A 26,064-nucleotide genomic window follows, 5' to 3' on the forward strand; every position below is an offset into this window, starting at 1 on the left:
CAACACTACAACCCAGTGGTCTGATGTGATTTCCTCCCATAAAGATAGAATCTCTTGCATGCTCCCGCTGACAGATGACGGCTGGACTGTGAGAAAAAGGGTTGAGTAACTGCTCAGAGATGGAAACTCCTTTACTGAAGCCACCGCTGCCCTTCCATCTATTGTTACTCCTGTAAGCATTCCTGGTGCAACTCTTGCCGTCCTGACAGTGGAAGGTGTGATGCTGTCCCTGATAAGAGCGCAGCTATTCTGGGGAAGTGGCCTAGGCTCCCCCCCTGGACTGCTGCTTGCAAAAAGAACTTCTCGTTTACAGGGCAACAATAGAATTTGCAATGTCTGTGTCCTTTTTTATTTTCTCTAACATCTCGCCAACCCGGGGACCGCAGAGAAGCTCCCTATTGGTTGAGGATATGCTGCTGGACTCTGAGTTCAAACCCAGAAGATGCAAAGCCAGGAGTGACCGAGGCGAGGCAGAGATCTCCCTACGGGTAATTAAATTAAAAACAACATTTCTACCACAAGTAAAAAAAATATTTTTGTTATGTAATAATAGTTATTACAACTTATGTATATAATTAATTATAAGCAATTTGATTTGATTTTAATAAAAAATAATGGTACATTGATTTTTAAATAAAAAAACTTTATCAAAATATGTCAAAATAAAAATGTTTTATTTTTAGCTCATTTCTAAACATCAAATTATAATTATTTAACCTATTTTAAATATGTCAAATTAAATTTTATTGTAAGTCTCTTCCTCCATTATTTCTTATGGGAGAGTGTTGCAGTACCAGTGGTTGCCCATATATGGGGCTGGGTTTACTACAGCTCTAAGCTGGCCTATATGTACTACTGGTTGGGGCCTTTTTGGCTATAGTAACTTTACAATTGCAGCCTGTGAATAGGAATGGGGGTGGTGCACATCCTTTCCTAAACCCATCCAAAACCCTCCATTAACCCCTCCTTCCTCCTCCCTTAATCCCCCTGTAGTAGTGAGTATTCCTCATTTTCCTAATTTTCCAGCCACGCCTCCTAGAGTGCAGTGGAGTGGCGTGGCGTAGAATAGAGTGGCGTAGGGTGGAGTGGCGTGGAGTGGCGTGGCAGAGAGTGGCGTGGCAGAGAGTGGCGTGGCAGAGAGTGGCGTGGCAGAGAGTGGCGTGGCAGAGAGTGGCGTGGCAGAGAGTGGCGTGGCAGAGAGTGGCGTGGCAGAGAGTAGCGTGGCAGAGAGTGGCGTGACAGAGAGTGGCGTGGCAGAGAGTGGAGTGGCAGAGAGTGGAGTAAAGTGGTGTAGCATGGTGTGATGTAGTGTAGTGTAGAGTATGGTGTCCGAGTGGAGTGACGAACCGTGGATTGGCATAGCGTGGAGTGGAATAAAGTGGTGTGGAATGGCTTGGAGTGGCATAGAGTGCTGAAGAGTGTTGTGGAGTGGCCTAAGTAGAGTGAAGTGGCCTAAGTAGAGTGAAGTAGCCTGTTGTGAAGAGAAGTAGAGTGTAGTAAGGTGGAATGAAGTATCATGCATAGAGAGGAATAAAGTAGAATGGAGTAGTGTATCACAGAGTAGAGTGGATTGGAGTGGGATTTTGTAGAGTAAAGCGGAGTAGAATGAAGTCGAGTAGAGTGGCCTAGGGTGAAGTTGCATAAAGTGGTGTGGTGTAGAGCGGAGTGGAGCAGATTAGAGTTGCTTAGAGTGGTGTGGAGTAACACAGAATGGCGTGGAGTGGCATTGAGTGGTGTGGTGCAGAGTGGAGTGGCATGGAGCGTTGTAGAATGGAGTGGCACAGAGGGGAGTAGGGTGTCATAGTGTAGAGGGGAGTATTATAGTGTGTCGTGGAGTGTTTTAGAGTGGAGTTTCATAGAGTAGAGCCGAGTGTCATGGAGTGGCGTAGAATAGAGGGTAGTAGAGTGTCTTAATGTGTCTAGAGTGGAGTGTTGCAGAGTGGATTGGATACAGAGTAGAGCAGAGTGGCGAGGAGTTGCGTATAGTGGAGTACGCATGGTGTGGAAGCACACTGCCATTACAGAAAACACATTTTCAATTGAAATGGCCATTACATTTGCACAGACACAATTTTACTGCTACTACTATACAGCGTACAAATGATGTGTGGAAATGGCATCACTAAGTGTACTGGTTTCTTTTGATCATATTAAAATATTTGTTCCCATCACACTTCAGAATTACAAAAAATGTGCTTCATTTGTCCTTTCCTAATTCTGATATATTCTGAAATATTTGCACAGTTCACTTACAGACATTTACATTTCGTTTTATGCTAGAACAAACAACATCCTACATAATTTCCTCTCACATGGGTACCCAGCAGAATTATCACATAAATGAGTCAGAGAAAGAAAAGTAAAGACCAAGCTCCCATAAAAAGACAGCTTGACATTTGCCCTCAGTCTCTACATGCACAGCAAATGCACAAGATTAAAACAAAATGTAAAGGCCTGTTTACAGAAAGCGAGCAATTATAGACAAATACATGGAGTAATGGGGAACAGCTATGCGTCACAGGAGGGGCAAAGACATGCTGGACAACCTGAAACAAAGTCATCAAATAGAAAGCAAGTAATTTTGAGTTACAAACCACAAAGCCAATGGTAAGCCATGGGCGGAATGCATTTCCAGGGAAGCTTTCAAAATAATCCCAAAATGTCTTTAGGTCAAAGCCTCTGGTTTACAAACATTCTGTGGGCAATGCTAAACAAATGACACCAAGCACATGAGCAGATGTTTGCCCATATACAATATCATCAATACTTATCCTTCTGTGTTAAAAAAGTAATGAACAACGCTCTGAGCTCTTACATTTCCTTTCAACTGTTATCCACCTTTGGAAGCAGGTTTCCTCTGACAGGATGTGCATAGAGCCCGGTAAGCTGCTAAGGTAGCCATGCAAACTGTGTAGTTCTCTTTCGAAGAGCAGCACCTCATCCACCAAATGACAAAAAAGTGTGTCGTCATACAATAGACAAGGAATGTCAGCTGCCAGCTTCTCCAACACCAGCATCACCAAACCACGGGAGAATTCCAGCTGAAAAAGACAAGATTAGGTTACTTACCCTGTAAGCATCAGTTTGTAGCTTGTAGTGCAATCAATTCACATGCACAGCGTACTCCTGCCATTTAGGGTTGAGCTTGGATGTTTGCAACTTATGTTTCTTCGAAGTTATATTTCGAGTCATAAGATATAGTGTGTGTTAGAAATAGGGTTTCTGGTTGAGTAGGCTAGGCACCCAAGCCAGGAAGAATCCACCACTCTAGTCAGGGGCAGTCAGATACACACCTAAGATAACCTGTGCTTAACCACTGGTAGTTTGGGGCAAAGCAGGCAGGCTTATCACAAGGATTACAGTAACACAGTGAAAACACCACAAAACGACTCCACACCAGGTCAGAAAAACAGATAATCTTTATCCCATTGAAATATGACCAAAACGACACAAATCCAATAGGTTTCACTTAATTAATCAATGATAAGGATCAGTATTCAGTCACTCCTTCATAAGGCATGCATTTTGTCAGTTCAAACAATATCCAGTGCATGCAGTGCTAGCTCGTGTCTAATAAGTGAAATGGCACTTCCTTATGAAGTAGCACGTTGTCATCAACAAAGTATTAAGTCAAGTGCTAGCAGCGCTAGTGTGTGTCAGGGGATTTCTCTTCCATGCCGTGGCGTGCCAACACTATGTTGAAAATTTAAACAGGGAGTGAGTGCGGAGCACTCGGGAGCGGGTGGTTCGCGGATTGGCCCTAGCCGATGATCTAGGCCCCTCTGTCCCCCGTACCGGGCTCTCTCAGTTGGGCCATTGTTGTCTTTGTGAGCACCCCGCAACACGTAGGCTTTCCTAGCTGGGAGGCGGGCCTGTGGCATCTGTGCAGGGTCAGCGGCTGCAGCGGCACCCTGAGGACTCCAGGTGTGGCAGTCTCTTTCAGCCAGTCCTGATGAGGGGATAGGCTCGGCAACGCTGACGTCCGCACACAGTGCAGGATCACGTGACGCAGACTGGTTGCTATGTCACGGGGGAAGCCCAGAATCACCCAGGCAATGCGGTGGTCACACCTTCAGGCTTCTCTCAGCGCTGTGGCGTCTGGGCTCACAGGGATGGCGATTTCGACTGGCGCTTCGGCACGTTCGTTCTTGGGATAATGCTTGAGGTCACATAGCAGATTGCTCGACCTTTGTAGATCCGTTTTGCAGTTAGAGGAGGATAGAAGTCTTTTCTGGTCCTGAGACTCCATAACAGGGGGCAAGACAACTAGCTCTTGGAGTATTTAGGTGCAGCAGAGGTTGTAGAGCGCAAGGTCAATGCTCACTCACTGCAGACTTAGCAGGCCACCACAGCAGAGCATGTTGCAAAGTGGCAGTTCCTCCTAGCAGCACAGCAATCGGCAGGCAGAAGGCCAACACAGTAAAGCAAGTGGAAAAATGGTAGTCCCTCCTGGCAGCACAGCTCCTCTTTGTTATAGTTTCTCCTCAGGACCCCAATTTAACTAAATTGGGGCGTCAGTGGTCCAGTACTTATACCAAAATGTGTCTTTGCAGTTGGGGAGACATCAAGGAGGCCTTTGAACCTCACATGGTCCCCGCCCTCCCTTTCTTCCCTTTAGACGCACAACAGGGAAGTATGCAGCTCTTTGTATGGGGACAGGCACAGCCCTATTCAGGTGCAAGTGTCAGCTCCTCCCTCCCAATCTACCTCAGAAAAGCCCATCAGCATGGTGCAAATGTCACAAACCCTTTCTGTGACTGTCAAGAGGGGATGCACAAAGCCCAGCTGTCACCCTGACCCAGACGTGTATTTAGGGACAGGCACAAGCACAGGATGCTTTAAGTAAGAAAATGCCAACTTTCTAAAAGTGGCATTTTCAGACCTGTAATTTAAAAACCAATTTTCCAAAAAGATGTGTTTTTAAATTGTGAGTCCAGAGACACCAAACTCCAATTTTCCATCTGCTCCCAATGGGAAATTACACTTAAAAGATGTTTTAAGGCAATCCCCATGTTAATCTATGGGAGAGATAGGCCTTGCAGTAGTGAAAACTAATTCTGCAGTTTTTCACTGTCAGAATATTCACAACTCAGAAATGCATGTTGTGCCATAATCCTGTCCACACTACATTGTAATTTTTGTACCGGACATATCCACGGCTGTTGTAAAGACAGAGAGCACTGGACGGCTGTTGGGGTCCACTGTTATCCCCTGCGGCGGGCGGAGGTGAACGGGTGCACTGCTGGGCAGCCACATGGCACTGGAGGTGAGGGCAGCGTTGTAGTGATTAAGGAGCCTGCGACCCAAGGAACAGAATGCTGCGTGGGGCTGGAGGCCTGATCGGGGTCCCAAGTGTCACTCCCTTGGTTGTGGGCCTTGTGGTGTGATGCGCTGGGGCCGCCCACATCGTTGGTGGCATAGGTGTGCAGCCTTAGTTGGAGCGTGGTGGAGTATATGCCCAGGTCCTGGGTGTTGTCAGCGCTGTCTGGGTTGTGGTGCGGGTGCGTCGCCCTGCTCATGCTGCTATGAGGTGGTGGAATGCCTAGCCCTGCCTGGTGAAGACCTGAAGTAGTGCTGCCAGTATACTTCCTCCCTAGCCCGGTGGATATGCATTCTGGGGGAAGCTCGGTGCTCCTGCCTTGGGCTGTGGTGGAGCATTGCCCCGGTGAGATTTTGACTGGACCTGTGGTGTGCTCTTCTTGGTCCGAATTCTGTTGTGCCTTCTCTGGGGGGGGGACGGGAGTGCTGAGCCCTGACCTGGCAGCGTTGAGGGAGCCGCAACAAAGATAGGCAGGACTGGATCCTCCTCCCTGCCTACAGACAAGTGAGTGGCAGACTGGGGTGCTGACCATGGGCCGGGGAGAGACAGGGACAACTTGTGATACTGGTAGACATTGGGGGACCCGCCTCGGGGATCTGATCTGGGCATCACTGTGCTAAAACCAACCTGGAATACTGAGGGTGGGATATTGATGCCCCTATATTCCTCCCATGTACACGTAGTGAGCATGCGCGGCGAACCCCACAGAGGGCACGGGAGTTAGGATTACATCCTATGGGGCGCGGCCGGACTACTTTAGTGCCACCATGCTCACTGTGGAATCCTTCATTCTCCTCCTGATGGGGACTGTGGAAAGGGACCACCTGCTGCTGCCCTTTACCTTCACTTATAGGGGGTTTGGCGGGTCGGGTGAACCGCTGGTGCTGGGTGACAGAACTGGATAGTGCTACAGGAATCACCATCCATCATGACGAAAGACAAAACACCCCCAGCTGCTGCCAAAGTACAATGGACAAATATGCCCAGATTAGGAATGCGGCCCAAATGGCAAGTGGGTTAGCAACAGACGTTCCGGAGAATGCAGCACTTTTGGCAGCCATAACACAGTCACGCGATATGTTTGAAGCCAAAATCAGGGCGGTTGGCTCCAACATCACTCTGCTCCACCAGGATCTTAGGAAAGCAGAAGAGATGATCACTGAAGCAGAGACAAGAGTGTCTAGAGTCAAGGAATCAGTCGTGACCCTATAATAAAAAAGTTAATGTACTCACAGTGGTCACAAAAGAGCTGGCCACATGAGTATAAGACACGGAGGACCGTGCCCACCGCAATAATCTACGGTTCGCTGGTGTCCCAGAGGGATGCGTGAACACAGTGGAGAAGTGTGGCTCAATGGTTAGAGCGGCAGACCCTGATGCAGAGGTCTGGCCCGGACCAGGGTTCAATTCCCGCCTCGGCGGTTCTTGGGCTCAATTTCCCCGGACCTGATAATTCTCGCCTCGGTGCCTATTCTAATCATGGGTCCCACTCTGCAACTCTGGGCAATAGCTTGCTTAATCTCCACAACGGCCCCAAAAGCGCTAGGATGCCTGGCTTCACCTTGGGGGTGCCCAGGAGTGGGCACTTCATAGGGAAAGGCCAGGAAGGGTTCCACAGCGGTATGTGTACAGCGCTTGAGAGACCCTTTCGGGGGTGTGCGGTGCGCTATATAAATGCACATTTACATTCATGGAAGTGTTCCTGGCAACCTGGATATGATTGGTTGTACCTGCAGAGTCCCTCTCTACGTGTTTCATAGTAGAGAGAGCCCATAGGGCACTGCTGAAGAAACCGCCCCCCCGCCCACCCAGGGATAGTCTTTGACTGGTGATTGCCAGGATTCTAAATTATACAGACAGAGATGTAATCCTTAAGCATGCACGGAGTCAGGATAAAATCATCTACCAATCCCATGACATCAGGATATTCCCCCACTATACAAAAAAGGTGCAACAGCAGCATCAATCATTCGGAATGCCTGCGAGACTTAAAGATACAATATATGCTTCTAATACTAGCAAGGAAGTCTTCAACTGGACAGATAGGCCAGTGACACTAAAACCCCACACCCTGCCTCGCATGGACTCGGACTCGTCACAAGGCAATAGAGGGAATTGCCCCACAAAGTCCACAGTGAAATGGCATAAAAGATTCAGGTTCTCCTGGCGGAATTCCTGACGAGATGAAGAATCCTAGCCTAAACTTGGCTGCCCCCTGAGGCCCCTACTCATCTGCAAATGTTTGCATTATACTGTCACTCTGGTAACATTTGAGTGTCTGGTAACTTTTGCATGTTTAGTAGTGTGAAACACAGTAAATATAAGTGAGAACCATGGAGGTAAACATCTAATTATTTCGAATGGTGTGTTCCAGTTGGGAATGGGGATCCATGGGTGTGTTCACTTGGCACCCCCTGTTGGGGCTTTGACACCTCCTGCAATAGGTTCTTGTTGAAGTATGGGGTGGAGGAAGGCGTTGGGTTGTTGTATGTTTTTTAACGTTGAAAAGCACAGACCCACTACACACCCAATCCTGAGATCATATGCTGCAGCTCAGGATCATCCCCCATAGCCATTGATGAGTGAAACAGGATCTACCGTCCCCATTGGACATCTCCGTGTTATAACATAGAATGTTAGGGGGATTCTTGGTAAGGTTAAACGTGGAGTGGTCCCAAAGTACGAGAGACGATGGGTGTGGATATCTTACTATTGTAGGAGACACACCTCCTTAGCACTAAGGTCCCCTGCCTCGCCTGATACGGCTATACTCAGATATTCCATGCTGGGTTCACAAGGGGGCAAGAGGAATAAGCATATTGATCCAGCGTAGTATTCCCTTTAAGTCCACCAAAACGTGGATAGACAGTCATGGCAGATACACAATAGCTACGGGCACCATATAAGGCAAATCCCTTCACACTCAGCAGTATCTATGCTCCTCCCAAATTAGGGCAAACCTTTTTAGACCTTGTGGTATGTTTGTGGGGAGAGCTACCTGGGGCTTCTCAGTGATTGGAGGCAATTGGAACGATGTGATGAACCCCCAGGTAGACAGGTGGCGCACCCAGGGTAGAGTAGCCGAAGCAGGCAGGTCCAGGCTTAGCTCATTGGAGTCAGCATTACGTCTGGTTGATGCATTGAGAGTATATCACCCTGCCGATAGTGTTTACACATACTACTCCATAGCTCACTCTATAGGATTGACTAATTTCCGGTCCCCAGTACATTTATTCACAGGATGTCTAACATTGACATTTTAGCCAGAGGCTTATCTGATCACTCCCTGGTAGCCCTCATACGTCCTGTAGGACCCAGTAGTCCTACACTTCGCTGACATCTCTTGCCATGGCAGTTGTAGAACCCCGCATACAGAGTACAAATTACTCTGTCCATTGAAGAGTACTTAGCCCTCAATACTGACACGGCCGCTTCTGCAGCAGTCCTGTGGGAGGCCTTTAAGCTCACGGTTCAGGGGATAGATATCAGCTATTGCGCTGGGGATTGGTGACTTGGAGATCAGGGCTTCATAGGCCTCGAAGTGCGCATGCAGATCTTTTAGGCGTGTGGTTGTCAAATAGACAGTGGTACTATGCGGCGCCAGTTAAGACTTGAGCAACAATAGTGCCAACAGTTGCTACTAGAGTATGCTAAGCTGGCCTGGCTGGCAGCACAGAGTCAAATACTTCAATGGGGAAACAAATCGAGCAAGATGCTCCATTGGGTATGTCAAGCCTTCCACCACAATGTCTCTATACCTGTACTTCGAGATGTGCAGGGGCGGTTGCTCTTGGAACACCGCGAGGTGGCCCAGAGTTTTGCCGCATACTTTAAAGAAGTGTATTCCCAGAAGGAGACATTGATTCTAAACCCAATTGTTGTGTTTGTAGATGCCCTACCTCATCGGCCCCTTTCAGATACTGCCCGGGCTCAACTGGAGGAGGTAATTACAGAGGAGGAGCTTTCCTTGGCCATGGCGGGGTTGCATCCAGGGAAAGCTCCGGGTCCTAATGGATTCCTGTGCAAATTCTTTAAGGCATTCATGCCTCACATGGGGAAGCATAACTTGGGAGTGAATCACTCTGCTGTTGAGGGAGCAACGCTCCCACCGGACTGGCAGCATGCGGAACTCATGGTCTTCCCTAAGCTGGGCTGCCCACCGGAGGAATACTCTTCACATCTCCCAATTTCCCTCCTAAATATGGATGAGAAACTACTTGCCAAAACATTGGCCAACAGGCGGTGAAATATATGCCGGGCCTTGTTCACCCTGACCAGGCGGGCTTCATACCATACCGGGCCACATGTCACAACATTAGATGAGCCTACAACACTTTAGCTCTCACATATCGCCTGGGGAGATGGCAGCGGTGCTTCTGGCAGATGTAGACAAAGCATTTAACTCCGTCGGCTGGATTATCAATTTATCCTTCTGCGGAGACTGAATCTAGGTCCCAGATTCCTTTTGACCGACTATTACATACTAACTTGTCAGCAACGGTAAGGATTGCAGGTGCAGTTTGTGATCCATTCTTGATCCGTAGGGGCACGAGGCAGGGATGCCTGCTCCACCCATTATTATTTGCATTGACCATGGAGTCGTTGGCCGTGTGGGTCAGGATGGATGCCCAGGTGAGGGGCGCCGAGTGGTCTGCAGACTTGTCTGATAGGATTGCCTTCTATGCGGATGACGTTCTATTCATCCTTACTGACTCAGAGACCACAGGGCAGCACATTCTACAAATCATGCATATCTTCAGCAAAACCTCTGGGCTTTATATGAATGCCTCGAAATTCGTAGTGTTTCCTGTGAATGGCCATGTAGAGACTGTGGAGAGGGCAATCGGGTTTAAGTTAGCTGATGGTGGCTTTCAATATTTGGGAGTGTATATCTCCCCGAACACTGCATTGTGATCCCATAACCTGGCGTCAGCACTAGCGAGGGTAAAGGAGGAGGTGTGGGTCTGGTCGCTTCTGCCGCTGTCACGGACGGGCAGGTTGGCAATCTTCAAGATAGTTTCCTTGCCCCGATTGCAGTATCAACTGTTGCGGAATTACCCCTATGCTATCCCACAGTCTGGGTTCAGACAGATTACTGTCATTCTTGGTGGGTTCTTATTGGGGAGGAGGAGGGGGGGGAGCTGGCATCACCCTTAGAACATGCTTCCAATCCACATATTGTGGCTGTATCACTACCTGCCGATGTATACTCATATTACTCTGCTTCTCATCTTTTGATCATCGATTGGTGGTATGACCAGCAAAGTGACCCAGAATATGCAGTTGAGAAATGGGCGGTGAGTGCCAACTCCCTGCTAGAATATTTATATGATGGGAGGAGGGTAGGATGCCTTCAACTGACAACATGGGTGGTCCTAACCATGTGGACACAATCCCTGTGGCGGAAGGGATGGTGCCGAGAAATGACTGAGTGGACACCACTGTGGTAAGACACCGTGCTCAAACAAATGACCCAACTAGAGGGCTTTGGGATGTGGGATATTATTGGAATCTCCACCCTTGGAGATGTGATGCGGGGCACAATCTTGAAATCATTTTAAGAGATGCAAAACGAATACCAATTGCCTCGCAGCCAATTCCATTGTTACTGGCAACTCCGTCACGCTCTTACTCCCTACATCAAGGACCTTCTGGTATTCCAGAATTTAATCTGCGGGAAGGTTAGCACTCTTCCTGGGGGATCTGGGTGCTCACAAACTAGCGAAGATGTACCAGTCACTGGGTACAAACAGTTCAAACACACTACCTGCGCTCAGAGAGGCCTGGGAGGCCGATATTGACACACTGTATAACAACAATTGGACGGAAGCCCTGGGAGCACACCGAGATGCTGTGATTTCAGTCCTCCTCCGGCTGATCCAATTACAATATCTTCACAGAGCTTATTACACTTGACATTGCTTGTGGCGCATGGGAGTGATAGATTCCCCGGTCTGCCTCCGCTGTAAGGCTGATGAAGGTACTTTCATCCATACAGTGTGGAGCTGTGTAGTGCTAGATGGTTTTTGGCAAGGTGTGATGTCCTGCCGGGGAGAGGACCTCTTTTGGACAATTCAACTAGACCCAAAGTTGATTCTTCTTCATAGTATTGTTGGAATAGGGAGAATAGATATAAATGACTGTTTTTGTTCCTGGGTCTCACCCTGGAAAAAAGAGATACAGATATACATGGAGAGCTGATGTTTCACCATCCCTTGGGGTGTGGAAAAAGGGGATGGATCGCTCTATGAGGCTAGAGATTGCAGTGTACTAGGCATGGGGGTGCCCCCAAAACACCCTAAAATCTGAGCCAACTAAAGGGAAATGATTTTGGATCCAGTTCGCTCTGCTGATTCCCTTCTGAAGGAGGACTATCGGGAATATGGAGCCGCAAGACAAGGGAATGATGTATGTGACTAATACTTAATCTGTTGAGGGGCATGCGTGATGTCATGTGGTATCTGTAGGATGGGTGGGAGTCACTGTGCAAGTTATTTTGTTGTTTTTGGGTGTACTCATTCCAACATCCTGTACGTATTTTGCGGGCCATGCATCTTTATTAATAACCAATACAATCTGTTATTTAAAAAAAAAACATGCCAAGGATACCAGGACTAAGTGTAACTGCTCTATTAGTTAATAATGCACAAAGGCACTGTGAAATTTGTTTTTGCACAGCTGGTGAGTGTACAGATGGAGCAGTAAATATAAGAAATATGGTGATCATGCATGATCTTGTGTACAAGGAATCAGGAGTTAATGGTGAGAAATTATATGAAACAACCAGTGGTTCCCAGAGAGGCAGGTGGGTGCATGTGAATCTACAGCACTACACCCTACGTACACATGCTTACAGGGTAAGTAACACATTCCGTTCGCAGTACGTGTGGCTGTAGGTACACCTGCTCTGCATAGACCGTAAAGCAGTACTGCCACAAGCAGGGGTCAGCCAGTGGCTATTGCAGATGTTTAGCCAGTCCTAGGTTGTTGGACTGCTAGCATGTCTACACAATAGTGTTTGGTAAAGGTGTGCGGAGTTCACCATGTATATGCCTTACAAATGTCAGCTACAGGGATATTCTAAAGTAAAGCTATAGTGGATCCCTTGTTTCAGTGGTATGTGGCCTTGGTGGGGCAGGTAAGGGTCTCTTGGTTTTGAGATAGCATGTCAGGATGCAATTAGCAATTCACCTGGCTATCCCTGCTTTTAATATAGGACAGCCCTTGTGAGGTTTAGCAAACGGTTTGGTCCTATCAATGTAGTTCATGATGGCGCGTTTAACATCAAGTGTGTAAAGCCCTTTGAACTACCAAGTCTGCCTGAGGGAAGAAGACTGGGAGCTCTTCAGTTTAATTTAGGTGAAAAGGAGATACTACTTTGGGTTGAAACTTGGGAATTAGTCATGAGAACAACCCTATCATTGTGCACTTGGAAGTGAGGGCCTGTTTATTCCTAATGACCCTTACGGAAATAATAGCAACCAGGCATGCAATCTTCCATTAAAAGAATTGTAGGGGGCACAAGTGCATTGGTTCAAAGGGAGGACCCATATGCCTAGTGAGGGCCACATTAAGGTCCCAGACCGGGGCAGGTGGAACTATTGGTGCGATGACTCTTTTGAGTTGTTCCATAAAAGACTAGATGACTAGGATTCTGAATAGTGAATGTTCTCTATTCTGCATGTATGCTGCAATAGCGGCCAAGACAAGTGATACAGAGCTGTAGGCAAGGCCTGACTTATGTAGGTGAAGGAGATAACAGACAATGTCCTTGACTGCAGGCTTTCCTGGGTCTAGGCGTTTTGAAATGCAATAATGGACTTATCTTTTCTACTTTGCAGAATAACAAGCACATAGTGGGTCTGCATTCTTTGTATGATATCCATGCTTTCCTAGGGTAGATTGAGATACCCAAACTCTACGATTTCAGGAGCCATATTTCTAGGTTGAGCTGCCTGGGGTCTGGGTGCCTGACTCTGCCATGGTTCTCTGTGAGATATGGCCTGTTGGGGAGATTTTTGAGGAGTATTGAGAACATGGGCAGTATGGCCCAGGAGGGAGCCATGAGAGTGAGGGTGTGAGATGTTTGCAGAAGCTTCCTGACCACGTATGGGAGACGTGGGAGAGAAGGAAAAGCATAGACAAAAATCCCTGACCAGTTCAACCATATAGCATGGTCACTGGACTGAGGGTGTGGAAACGTGAAGGCAACGTTTTCGCATTTTGCATTTTCTAGAGTGCCGAACAGGTCTACCTTGGAGACAACCAACTGCAGAAGTAGGATTTGCAGGTGGAGTTTCCACTCATGTACTTGTTGATGCCTCCCGCTGAACAAGACTGCAAAGTTGTCATTCACTATGCTGATGTACTTGGCAAGGAAGTGTATCCGTGGTGACTCATCCTATGCCAAACGCACTGCGCCAGTGTTGATACTGCGGGGAGTGCATGCTGCCTTGCTTGTGGAGATAGCACACAGCCGGAAGTTGTCCGTTCTTATCAGTACTACTTTGCCCTGAATGTCCTGAAAGAATGCTCTGAGGGCTGGCTGCAAGACTAGAGGTTCTAGGTGGAGATGTAGTTAGTGTGGTGACCACGTACCCAGGACTGTGATGTCTTGGAGATTTCCCCACCTGGTAAGTGAGGAGCCTGAAGTGATGATGACTCGTGGAATGGGGTCCATAAGGGCCCTGACCTGAAACAGGTAATTACTGTTCCACCACTGCAGAGAGCAATGGGTGTTGACCTGTATCAGCACTAGGGCTTCCTGGTAAGCCTCCCTCTGTGACCATTACAAAGAAATGCTCCTGCAGTAGACGCATTTGAAGCCTGGCAAGGGGAACTATGGATATACAAGAGGCCTTCATTCCCAGGAGGTGCATCACTGTTCTGACTGTGAGTTAAAGATGTGGCTACCACCCTGTGACGCAGTCTCCCTCATCTGTCTTATGGCTGACATTCCTCTCTCCTCTGTTTTGTGCCTCATCCCATCTCTTATCTGTCTTGAACTCAGGTCTTCATTCTGATCAGTTTTATTCTTTGGCTTCTTTTCTCGTACAAACTGAGCTATGTTCCTCTTTCTCATAAAGATTGTCCCCCTGCGGTGCTCTCATCTATCTTGTGTGTTGCACCCTCTCATATTCATATTACCCTGTTCTCCTCGCTCATCAAAATTGCACTTCACTTATGTTGACTGTTTCACTCCGCTTTCTCTTCTGTACTGTGCAATTTTGTTTCAATGCCCATCTGTTTAGTGTCTCAATCCCCTGTCACCCTGTTCGCTCATCTATCATGTGCCTTGATCGTTGCTCTAAGCAATCTTGTTTCCAGGTCCCTTAAATCATCAGCATTGTACCTTGGTCACCTTTTTTATCCACTCTGTTCTATGGCACCCTCACATCAGTCTTTTGCATTGGCCCTCTTTTCATCCTTTGTATGCATTGAACCCTTGTCTTATCCTTCTTGGAACTTAGTCCTCTCTCTCATTCAGAACATGTCTTGTTTTGCTTTTTAATTCATCTTGTGTCTTGGTACCATCTCCAGTCCATCTTGTTTCTCCCTCATCTGTCAACCCCTTCGCTCGTCAGTATGGTATCTCTTTTTTTTTTTTTTATTCTTTTTTTATTAAACCAATTCGACAACCAGACAGCATATATTCATTGGCAGGCGTAGTCAGTTACAATCGGCCACAAAGTTTACATCTCAATACATATTTCCAACGGAGTTACATGGTAATTAGGGGGTTACATGAGCCTCATCCGCGGCTAGTCTGCTTGGTGGGGGACACACATCACCTCTGTAGTGGTTCCAAGATCCCCACACTTTACTCCACTTTCCAGGACAACCCCTGGCCACAAACACCGCCTTTTCCCTCCACATGCACCAGTCTAAATCTTCCTTCCATTTCCCCAGACCGGGTGGCTGTCCCGCTCCCCATAATTGCGCGATGTTACGCTTCGCTATCATAAACGCCAGCGTAGCCCACTGTGTAGTGCACACGTTGAGGTCCGTAGGCTCCCAGACATTGAGCAGGCACCTACGCGCCTCTGGGTGGGTGTCAACCCCCAGCACAGCCCGCATTACGCGGTGCACACCTCGCCAATACTCTGCTATCCGCCGGCACTCCCAAAGGGTATGGAAAAAGGTCCCCAGTTCCCCGCACCCCCGTCTACACTCCCTGCTTTCCGCCCGCCCTATACGAACCAGCCCCGGACCCGTTATGTATGTCATATGCAAAGTATGGTATCTCTTTAACCACTCTTGTACCTCATTTCAAGCTAATCTCTCACCTAGATTACCATACACCCCTCTCTCATTCTTTCACCCAGCTTCTGCCAACCCTCCTTTCTGATCTGTTTTATGCCTCATTCCGGTTTGTCATTCACTTTTGGTTAGACAACCTGTCTTGACCATATTGTACTAACCTCACCATTCTGTACCTTGACCTGCTCTTTTACATCTTACACCTTGCTTCACTTTCTCATCACTCTTTTTTTTGTTCCCCTCTCTCATATGGCAATCACCTCACTCCTCTCTGACTTGAGTCTCCCTCCACTTATTTGAGTGTGACTTGACACCTTCCCTCATTCAGCTTGTCCAACTGCTCTGTCTCTCAATTGTCTTGTGCCTTGGTCTCCTCTCTTTCTCTAAAAAGCCTTAGTCCTCCGACATATTAGTCTTATCAGTCTTGCACTTCTCTACTGTCTTTATTCTGTCTTGTGTACACTTACACCTCAGTTTCTTTTCTCATCGGTTTTGTACTGCAGACACCAGTCTCATCGATCATGTATCCATCTCGTTTCTCATTCATGAAGCCTGTCCCTTTTAATACTACCTTCTCTGAGTTGCACCTCATTCCCCTCCTAAATCTCTCCCCTTTTTCATTTGACTTATGCTGCGCCGAATTCTCCTATTCAAATGGCGACTTTCTCCTCTTTCTCATCCATCATCGGCTCTGTGACTCACCCCCTCTCTCATTTGATGTATATCTTCATCTCCTCACTCCTCCCACTCAATCAATCAATCAAAAATCTTTATTCGGCATCTAGAAAACACCATAAAAGCACATAGCAATAAAAAAATAAAAAATTTCATTAAAATCCATGCTGATATACATCAAATACAGCACTAATTTTTGCTTCAGCAAACCCCTCTTGTTTTCCTTATTTTCAAGGCCATCTTCAAGAAATTCACCACACAAAACAGAGTCCGAGAGTCATTTACTCATTCATCTCCAGCCAAGGACCTCTCTCATCTATTGTGCACCTTGCTCACTTCCTCATATATTTTGTGCCTTGCTCCTCTCTTATTTTGACGGTGTCTCACATCTATCAAACATCACGTTACTCTCTTCCCCCAGGCATCTGTTTTATAAATCCCAGCCCACTCTCATCCATCAGGTACTTCCGTCTTCTTTCTCACCCAGGTTGGGCATGGCCCACCTCAGTCTTGTGAGAAAAACAGAATGCAACAAGATACAGCATAGTGTTCCAATAGCTCCCACATCTCCACATTATCAGAACTCTCATTATCACAAAATCAAGCTCCCTCAAAATGTTCCAAATGCATAACAGGAGTATGAACAGTAAATACGAGAAACTGAACTTGAAACATACAACAGGCACTATAAGCATATCCTAAATTTTCCGCTAATAAATCTTAACCCGCTTTCATTTGAAACTCAATAACCAGTCCCAGCTTTCAAATGACCGCAGACCAAGCATTCTGTTACTTCAACATCTCTATCTCAAAGGCTAGATAAAGGTCTCAAGAGATTCACACCTTGCCAACCATGGCGGCTGCTATTGAGGCGAGTAGGGGGCGTTGCCCTCCCATTCATGGAGGCTAAGTAGCACTCCGAGCAGGTCAAGGCTAAGGGCAGCATGTTGCTCACAGTAAATCAGCCGAGACTGTGCTTGTTTAGAGGGAGGGAGGGGTGATGGAGTAGATACTTCTGCACATGTGCCGGTCAAGGGTTCACTCGCCCGCAAGGTCCAAGCCAGTGCAGTGACATCATGACGGATGGGCTTGGCTTGATTTAGCAGCTCTGTATAGGTCTACCATGGGGCGCTATTGTAGTGGCCGAGGTGGAGCCAGCAGAGCTTCTGGCATGGATGGCTTTCAATGTGAACGTGGTGATGGGTGGTGTTGAGGGGTTGTGTTGGGGGAGAAATCCGACAGCTAGTTCCGGCCCTGGAAGACTAGCCTCAAGGGGTGGAGAACACATGCAGCCTGCAGTGGTATGATAAAGAGGAACTGCTTTTCTCACTTGTGTGCTAACGAAGTGCTCCTCTCTCCTGCATGGAATCGTACAGTTTGGAATAAGATAAACCCTGCAACACCCTCCTTCATTTCAGATGTGCTTGCTCACTCATTCAGTGCCCCCCACCTTTACCCTCCACCAGCCGACACTGTTGCCTACAATTTTGAAATCCAATTAACTTACATAATTGCCATTAAAGACATTACCCTAGCATTTACTGTTGATCCAGCCTTGTCCAGTACAGGTTGTATTCTCTCATCCAGGAACTTTGAATGGTTTTTGATCCACATGAGTATCTGTGTCAGGTACCACTCTGGCTAAAACAAATAACACAAACAAACATATGTACAGAAATCTACAGAAGACAGTGTCATTATAAAATGTTAATAGGGTGTACATTTTTTGTTTGGTAAGAAAGTACAATTTTTAAAACCAAAATTAAAAAAATCCATGGGGCAGAAGGCACCCAATTCTGCTCTCCAGGGTAAAGCATGACCTCGTTGCCTTTCAGAGATTTAGTACCAAATTGCCTCAGAGCTCTCCAAGCACAAATAGTTACTGAACAACCAGGCAAAGACAGAATAATAATGTTAAATTTAAATTAGTGTGAATGAAATATTAAGGCAGTTGCATTCCATAGACCATAATCTTCCACTTGGGTACCTATATTGCAAAGCATTGAAAAGGTTGCTAAAGATACTGGAAAAACCATTTCTGGTCATTCAGACACTGCATAGAGACAAGGATGACATGTTTGCTAGCCACCATTAATAAATGCGGTCAGCAGCTTGTCTGCAGGTAGCCAAATATACTTAGCTCATCTCAAGCAGAGATGAGATCATCACATTACTTTGTGCTGGAGGACGTTGATGCAGGCAATAGCATCATGTAGAAGTTATAGTCTTGCTCTTCTTGTGATGCTGTATCCAAGTGTGTCCTCTACTCAGCAGCAAATTTGATCCGCAACTGTATCCAGCAATTCCAAAGGAAAATAAGAATGTTATAGCAAGCAGTTAGGTACACCACTGGCAAGCAAATCAATCAATCAATCAATCAATCAATCAATCAATCAATCAATCAATCAGGGGTTTGTAAGCGTGCTACTCACCCGCGAGGGTCTCAAGGCGCGGGGAGGGGCCGAGCAGCTCCGGATCAGTCGAAAAGCCAGGTCTTAAGGTCCTTCCTGAAAATGCGCAGGGTCGGTGAGCGTCTGATGTTCACAGGAAGCTCGTTCCAGGTCTTGTCTGTGATGTAGGAGAAGGCTCTCCCGCCTGTTCTGTTTCTGCGGATGCGAGGGACCTCTGCCAGGGCGAGGTCGGCAGAGCGTAGGTTCCTCTTGGGTACGTGGAAGGATACTCTCTCGTTGAGGTATTTTGGTTCGATGTTGTTGAGGGATTTGTAGGTGTGGGTGAGGAGTTTGAAGGTGACCCTCTTCTCGACGGGGAGCCAGTGGAGGTCTCGTAGGTGTTGGGTCATGTGTTCGTGGTGCGGTGTCCCGAGGACAAGTCTGGCTGCGGCGTTCTGGATGGTTTGGAGTTTGTGTAGAAGAATTCTGTTGATTCCGGTGTATAGGGCATTGCCGTAATCTAGTCTGCTGGTTATGAGCGCGTGGGTGACTGTCTTTCTGCAGTCAGGGGGGGGTGGGGGGGGGGGGGAAATCGATTTGAAGGTCTTACAGAGGATGCGCAGGCAGTTGCAACTAGTGGAAGCGACGGCGTTGCTCTGGCGGTTCATGGAGAGGGAGGAGTTGAGGATGATGTTGAGGTTTTGTGCGTGGTCTGTAGGGGTGGGTGGATTCCAAAGGGCGGAGGGCCACCAGGTGTTGTCCCAGGAGGAATAGCAGGGTCCGAGGATGAGGACCTCGGTCTTCTCCGAGTTGAGCTTCAAGCGCCTGTCCTTCATCCAGGCTGCCACGTTCTTCATTCCTTCCTGGAAGCAGAGTTTGGTGTCTTCGGGGCTCTTCGTGAGTGAGAGGATGAGCTGTGTGTCAACAGCGTAGGATACGATGCTCAGCCCATGCTGTCCGATGATGGCGGCGAGGGTGAAAGTATTAACAGCTCATTTTATAACCTTTCGCTCAAGAATTCCCACATTATGGCTTTAAAAAAACTCTTCAACTTGTTTTCTTGCATTACAGAATGTCTTTGGATTCGGGTTCTCAGAGATGGACTTAAAACAGGGGTGACCAGTATAGACATAGATCAATGTCAGATATTGAGGATAACTACATAAAATAGATGTACAAGTGATCCATCTAAGGAATACAATTACAGAGTCATTGGTTGCAATGAAACGTCAATATGGACCTGACCCTCATGGACCTTCACTGAACACTACCGATTTTGGTACATGTGGTTTACAGAGCAGATTATAGGTCTATCAACTCAATCTTTTTGGGCACAGGTTTGCAGTCTTTTTGGTGACATGTGCAATAAAATATATAACAGCATGAAAAGCATGCGCTTTCGCTCCTAAATTGCCTCCTTTGTGTGCCCTGGCCCCTCCCCTCCAGGGAAGAGGTTTCAAATGTGTTTATGAAGGGAGGATGGAGTATAGGTGCCCACACTCAGTTAGAGGTACTGTTAGAGGCACAACATTCCATGAAAATGATTTTGAAATTTTATTCTGAACACACAAAGAAGGGAATGTGGCAGATAAATGGAGTATTGGAAATGTGGCATTTCTGCAGTGTCACCCTAGATGTTTGCCTTGTTGCTGAATCTTAATTTTGCTGGTTGCAGACCTCTTTGCACTTTACTCCTGCTAACCAGTGGTAATGTGCAGATCCCCCAATTGGCATAATTTTCTGTAATTTTGTACCAACTACAGTGACAAGGCAAACATAGTGCAGGACTAACATTGTAGCCTGGCTGTGCAGTTTAAAACTGAAAATCCGACCTGTCAAAATAACCCTTATTGACAGACCTAAACCTTCCTATTAAACATGAATAAGTCACTAAGTAGGCCTTATTACCCATAAAGCAGGGTGCATGATATTGAAAATTAGGACATGTAACAATGTAATGCTGTGATGTTTGGGCCTACATGTTTTGTGATGCGTTTTCACATATGTATTTGCTTCATGATTCATGAGTATCAGTGCAACCAATAATCTTGATAATTGATGACAAATTTTATCTGACAGAACCATATTTGTCTATGTACTACATGATACCCAGGTTCTGAGGAAAACAGGGGTACCCCATTGAAGCTTAAGAGTTTACATAGAACATTTGGGGTGCATGTCAAAGTAGGGAAACAGGATGTCAGAATAATTTGTGTGTATCCATTGTCTGGTTGCCGTAAACTCAGCCTTGTTCTACCAGACTTCTGTCTTTCAGGTTGTTGTAGGTACAAGACTTGCCTCAAAGTGGAATTTAATATTAGATGTGAGAGGACACTAGGATTACCATAGTATACTCCCTACACATACAACCAGCTTGGAGAGCCCAAGCGGAGTGTGGCCGAAGGCTTCAGCTATTTTGTTTTTTGTAACAACTTTATTTTTTAGCTTATAGCAGATTTCAACCATCTTGAAAATGTCCAAATTGGGAAGGTAGCCCCGGGAACCTTTATCCCATTGTCTAGGGCATTCTAGGGGTCACTCTCACCCACTAGTTCATACCACACATAAACATGGCATCTCTAGGCACCCTCTTTAGAGCACACCCGGACCTGAGGAAGATCAGAAGAGGACTGAACCTGCTGTCTGCAATCTGAGAAGAGCCCTAGAGTACTGAACCTGCTCTCTCTCTCTTGTACCTAGGAAAAAGATGTGGACCCAAGGGTCATAAGACTAACCTCCTGTTAAAGCTACAGGGAAAAAAACAAGTTACAAGAGGCCTTTTCCTGCAACTGTCCAGCTAACCACTGGCTCCTGGACTAGACTCTCCTGCTGGCCTCTGCCAGCCACCCTGTGAGTCTCTACGTGTCTCCTCTGAGGTCTTGGAGCGCTTGAGAAGTGTACTCCACTGGTAGATAGGGTCTTAAATGACTAAAGTCAGAAGGTAAAACCTTTAATCAGGAGAAACCTTGTAAGGGCATTTGACATACGCTCCATCGTGGTCAGCATCAAATTGCACCTAAGTCCTGCTCTACTGTGACCCCTGACTGTCATTGGAACTTTGTGCTTTTGGAGCTATTGTCCCTTACATCTTTAAAGTAAATCTGATCTTCGTTTTCCCTTTTTGGATTTTTGTCATTTTCGCGTCATGTTGTTCATTAAAGTTTACTCTATTTTCCTACATTATTTGGGGATTTTTACCGTTTTGCCTTTTAACTTTATTGTAAAGTAATTATGAAGTACTAAAACAGTTAAGCTGCCTGCTCTGTGTCATAGCTACAAGGGGGTTGAGCATGGGACAATTTACTGACTTCAGTGATTCACCCTAACAAGGATTGAGGTTATTTTCTGAGTGGGTACCAATCCCTCTTCTCTAACACCCCAATTTCTTACATTGGGCAATAAGAATCTATACAAGGCGTGGTCTCGCGGCGAGACAATATGGCCGCTGCCTAGCGTCTCTCCGAGGCCCCCTTTCCCCCATGTCTATCCGACTCATACATCCGATCTTCCTGGTGCCCGAAATAGAAACCGGAGCTGAAGCGGAGCTCGCGGCTACAACTCCGGTAAAAATCGGCCGGCCAAGACTGAAGAAAAGCGTGCCGGCGCCGGCAGCCTTCAGCCCTTGAAAGCCGGGACCTCGATTAGTGGACTGGCCGATTTGAGCATCGAGTGGGCGGGCGGCCCCTCCCCCCTCTGGCCCAGGGAAGCGGAGAACATCGGAAGTGGAGCGTGCCTTTACCCTCCACCTCTATAACTGCTGAGAACCTTCTGCCCAGCGCCTTAATCTTACACCGGACACCTGCACACTGCCTTGGGGGCGCCGGGGCTGGGCCCCCTCTGCGGAGCAGATACCCTGGGTGGCCCTCGTATGGTGGAGCTGCACAGCGGAGAGGTGAGCGGAGCTTGCGCTTGCTGAGGGGCACCCCCTGCCTGACTTAAGTGGCAGCTGTGAGGAGACTTTCTCTGTGACGCCCGGGGGGGCGAGTGGAGTCTTGCGGTGGCCGAGCCTGCCGAGGGACGATCCCTGGATTGTGGCGATCTCCACCGGACTGCACCGGGGGAGGAGGTAGTACCGCCTTGCTGAAGGCGCGCTTGGAGAACCCTGTGCCACTTTGCACGGTCCTGGGATTCCCCTTGGCACAAAGTATAGCGGAGTGTCGCCCCGAGCCGGGCTGAGGAGGGCCAGGGGGTGGGTTGGGTGGAACGGACTGCCGGTTGGGATGTCGGATGCCGACTTCCCCTCCAGCTGCTGTCGACTGGTGGTGCCTTGAGACGTGTGCCCCCATCTCTCTCCTCCCCCTTTGCTCGGAGGTTTCATCGACTCTACACACCGGAGGGGGCACACGCTAGATTCCTGAGGGGGCCTTTGCAGCACTTATAGACCGCAGTAATAGGTGCATGGATTGTGGCCTATGCTCTAATAACCACCAGCCTGCTTGAGTGCTCCTTCCGATTTGGTGTGGGTGGGTGTTCGGCGCATAGGCTGGGTTGCTTTCCCGGGAAACAGGAACAGTCTCGCCATGTCCAATGTAAAGGGCACCCGCACGTCCCAGCAGAGCAGACTTGACCGCTATACCTGCCCGAAGGCGGACATGGCCGAACGAAAGGGTGCAAGTGATAAGCCACAGGGCGGTACTGAGCAGGAGCCTATTGAACCCACAATGAAGGATCTAATGGCAGCTATTATCGGGGTCCGCACATCTATCGATACCCTCTCCTCGGAAGTAACATTGATCAGGGCTGACCTAACAAAGAGAAAAGGTCAAACAGTAGGAGACTACCACAGCCAGCCTTGTGGAGTACACCTCGCAACTTCAATTGGACATGGGAGAGCTACAAAAATTCCGAAGGGTGACGGAGGACAAGCTGGACGACTATGAGGGGCACCTGAGACGCAATAACATCCGCGTTCTTGGCATGCCGGAGAAATCAGAGGGTCCCGCTGTCGATCTATTCATCGAAGGCCTTATCACTACAAAGCTGCAGCCAAAGGGCCTATCTAAACTGTTTGTTATTGAGAGGGCCCATAGGGTACCTGGGGGTCGGCCGAAGCCGGGGGCCCCCCCTCGTCCGTTATTGGCCCGGCTGCTCAACTATAGAGATAGGGACACAGTCCTACAAGCAGCGACGGTCGCTCCCCCGATCCGCCTAGAAAATGCTGAGATCACCTTTTTCCCAGACTTCACCCGGGCAGTACAGATGAGACGACGCTCCTTCCTGGATGTCAAGCGCAGATTGAGAGAAAGGAGTCTCAAATACGCCATGCTCTTCCCAGCGCGCCTGAGAGTTGAGTTTGAGGGGAGGACCCACTTCTTTGACTTGCCGGTGATAGCGTCTGACTGGCTAGACGGCCTCCCGGCTCCGCCTGAAAAGACCTCCACCGACCATTAAGTTGATCAGCAGACTCTTGTAGATGGGCCGTGGGTGGCAATGACTGGCCTGCTTTTCTTTGTTTAAGGAGCACACGCAGCCGAGGTTTGACTCGGGCTTGAGCCGTAATCTAAGCCGACAAATTGGGTGTTTGCTTTCTCGATGGCCAGTGTAGCCATCATATACTGCACCAGTAATTTGTAACAGTGGGAAAGGGGGCTACAGGGCTTTAAGGCCTCCCCCGCATTTTTCTTCTTTTCAGTAGAATAGTTGGGCGACAGGCACTCTGCATTTAATTTTTCATGGGCAGTTCTAAGCCCAGAGTACAGGGAAGCAGGGTGGGGGGATGTTGGGTGGGATTGTTGTTTATTTGTTAGTTGGTCCCTTTGTATCATCTCGACAATGCAATGCATACACACAAACTAGCTAGCGGGGAACTGTTTATTCACCAATGGGAGTACAGTGTAACAGGGAGCTTAAAATTTTAAGTTGGAATGTTAACGGTTTGGGGGACAAGATCAAGAAAAGTGTTGTACTACAATACATTAAGAAACTGTCACCGGACATTGTGTTGCTTCAGGAAACCCACCTCATAGGCAACACGTGCAAAGCAATGCACAGATGGGGTTACTCAATGGTAGCACACGCGGGCTTCACCTCTAGCTCCAGGGGCGTAGGCATTATGCAAAAAAAGTAATTTCCTTTCTCGCTCACCTCCACCTACGCAGACGATCGGGGCAGATATGTCGGAATTACGGGCTCTTGGGAGGGTCGAACTGGTACCTTTATGTCCGTATATGCACCCCCGGGGCTACAGGGAATGACGTTCACTGTTCTGTTAACTCTGCCTGAGGGGCAACTGATGCTTGGAGGCGATTTCAACTCCATAATATCAGGGACATTAGACAGGCATCCCCCTCGCACAACCTGTCCCGCAGCACATACCTTCTCCGGTTTCCTAGAGGCGATGGGGCTGATAGATAGTTGGAGAGCGTGCAACCCAGACAATATCCAATACACCTTTCATTCAGGAGCACATAATAGCCTATCCCGTCTCGACTACATAATAGTTCCGGCTCCACAAATCACAGACATTCACGAAATACGTCACCTGGCCAGAGGCATTTCCGATCATTCCCCTCTGTGGGTCCACATAGTACTTGACCACACACATGTGGGACGAATTGCCCCAATAAATCCCTGGTACCTCAAGCACCCCAAAATCAGAAAAGACCTCAATAAAGCCATGGACAATTACTTTCTTGAGAACGAACACACAGTTGAGTCCCCCCAAACATTATGGGAAGCGTTCAAAACGGTAATCCGAGGGCAGGCCCTTTCCCTGATTGCGGGCTCCAAGAAGGATAGAATGAAAGACATCTCCGACATAGAACAGGAGATTTATCGCCTGGAGCAGGAGGTCAGCTCAGACACCACACCGGAAGCCCTTCACCTCCTCCGGCTGCGGCAGGAGGAGTACCGGGCATTGGTCGCTGACCGAGCCAAACAAATGGGACAAGAAAGGTTGGGCCGCATGTACGACTGGGGTGACAAGGCTGGCAAATTGCTCGCCTGGCTAAACAAGAAAGAGAAAGCCAGTAGGCTCGTGCCAGAACTTACGGGCGCTGATGGGTCCCCTGTAACTGACCCTAAAGACATAGCTAACCACTTTGCAGCTCACTTCCAAGCGGTGTATGGATCGATGGCACCTTAACCTGAGAATGATTTTTCGGATCTTATCAAAGATATTTCTCTTCCTACACTGTCTGAATCAGACCAACCGTTTATTGACAGTGCCCTCTCTGCGGATGAAATAGCGGCAGCTATAAGAGCGTTGCGTCCGGGAAAGGCCCTAGGCCCAAACTGCATTCCTATCGAACATTACAAAATCCGGCCGGATAATTTGGGCCCCTACCTTAAATCCATGTTTGAAGATAGCCTTAAACAGGGGTCATTGCCGTATGATCAGAGAATTGCTACCATTGTAACAATCCACAAAGAAGGGAAACCCAGAACGGAATGCTCTTCCTATCGCCCTATATCGTTACT

General features: G+C 47.8%; 1 protein-coding gene across 1 annotated transcript in view; it reads right to left on the minus strand.

Annotated features, from left to right (window-relative positions):
- The window catches only part of RINT1 (RAD50 interactor 1), a 132,454-nt gene that overhangs the window by 49,204 nt on the left and 57,186 nt on the right, over nucleotides 1-26,064 (minus strand). The window contains exons 7-8 of the mRNA XM_085654145.1: nucleotides 17,786-17,896; nucleotides 2,816-3,041 (exon numbers count right to left, since the gene is read on the minus strand). Of these exons, the coding sequence (XP_085510271.1) occupies nucleotides 2,816-3,041; nucleotides 17,786-17,896 (337 nt within the window). The remainder of the gene's footprint in view (nucleotides 1-2,815; nucleotides 3,042-17,785; nucleotides 17,897-26,064) is intronic.

Source organism: Triturus cristatus, chromosome 4_1 (assembly GCF_964204655.1).
Source record: "Triturus cristatus chromosome 4_1, aTriCri1.1, whole genome shotgun sequence".
NCBI classification, from domain to species: Eukaryota; Metazoa; Chordata; class Amphibia; order Caudata; family Salamandridae; genus Triturus; species Triturus cristatus.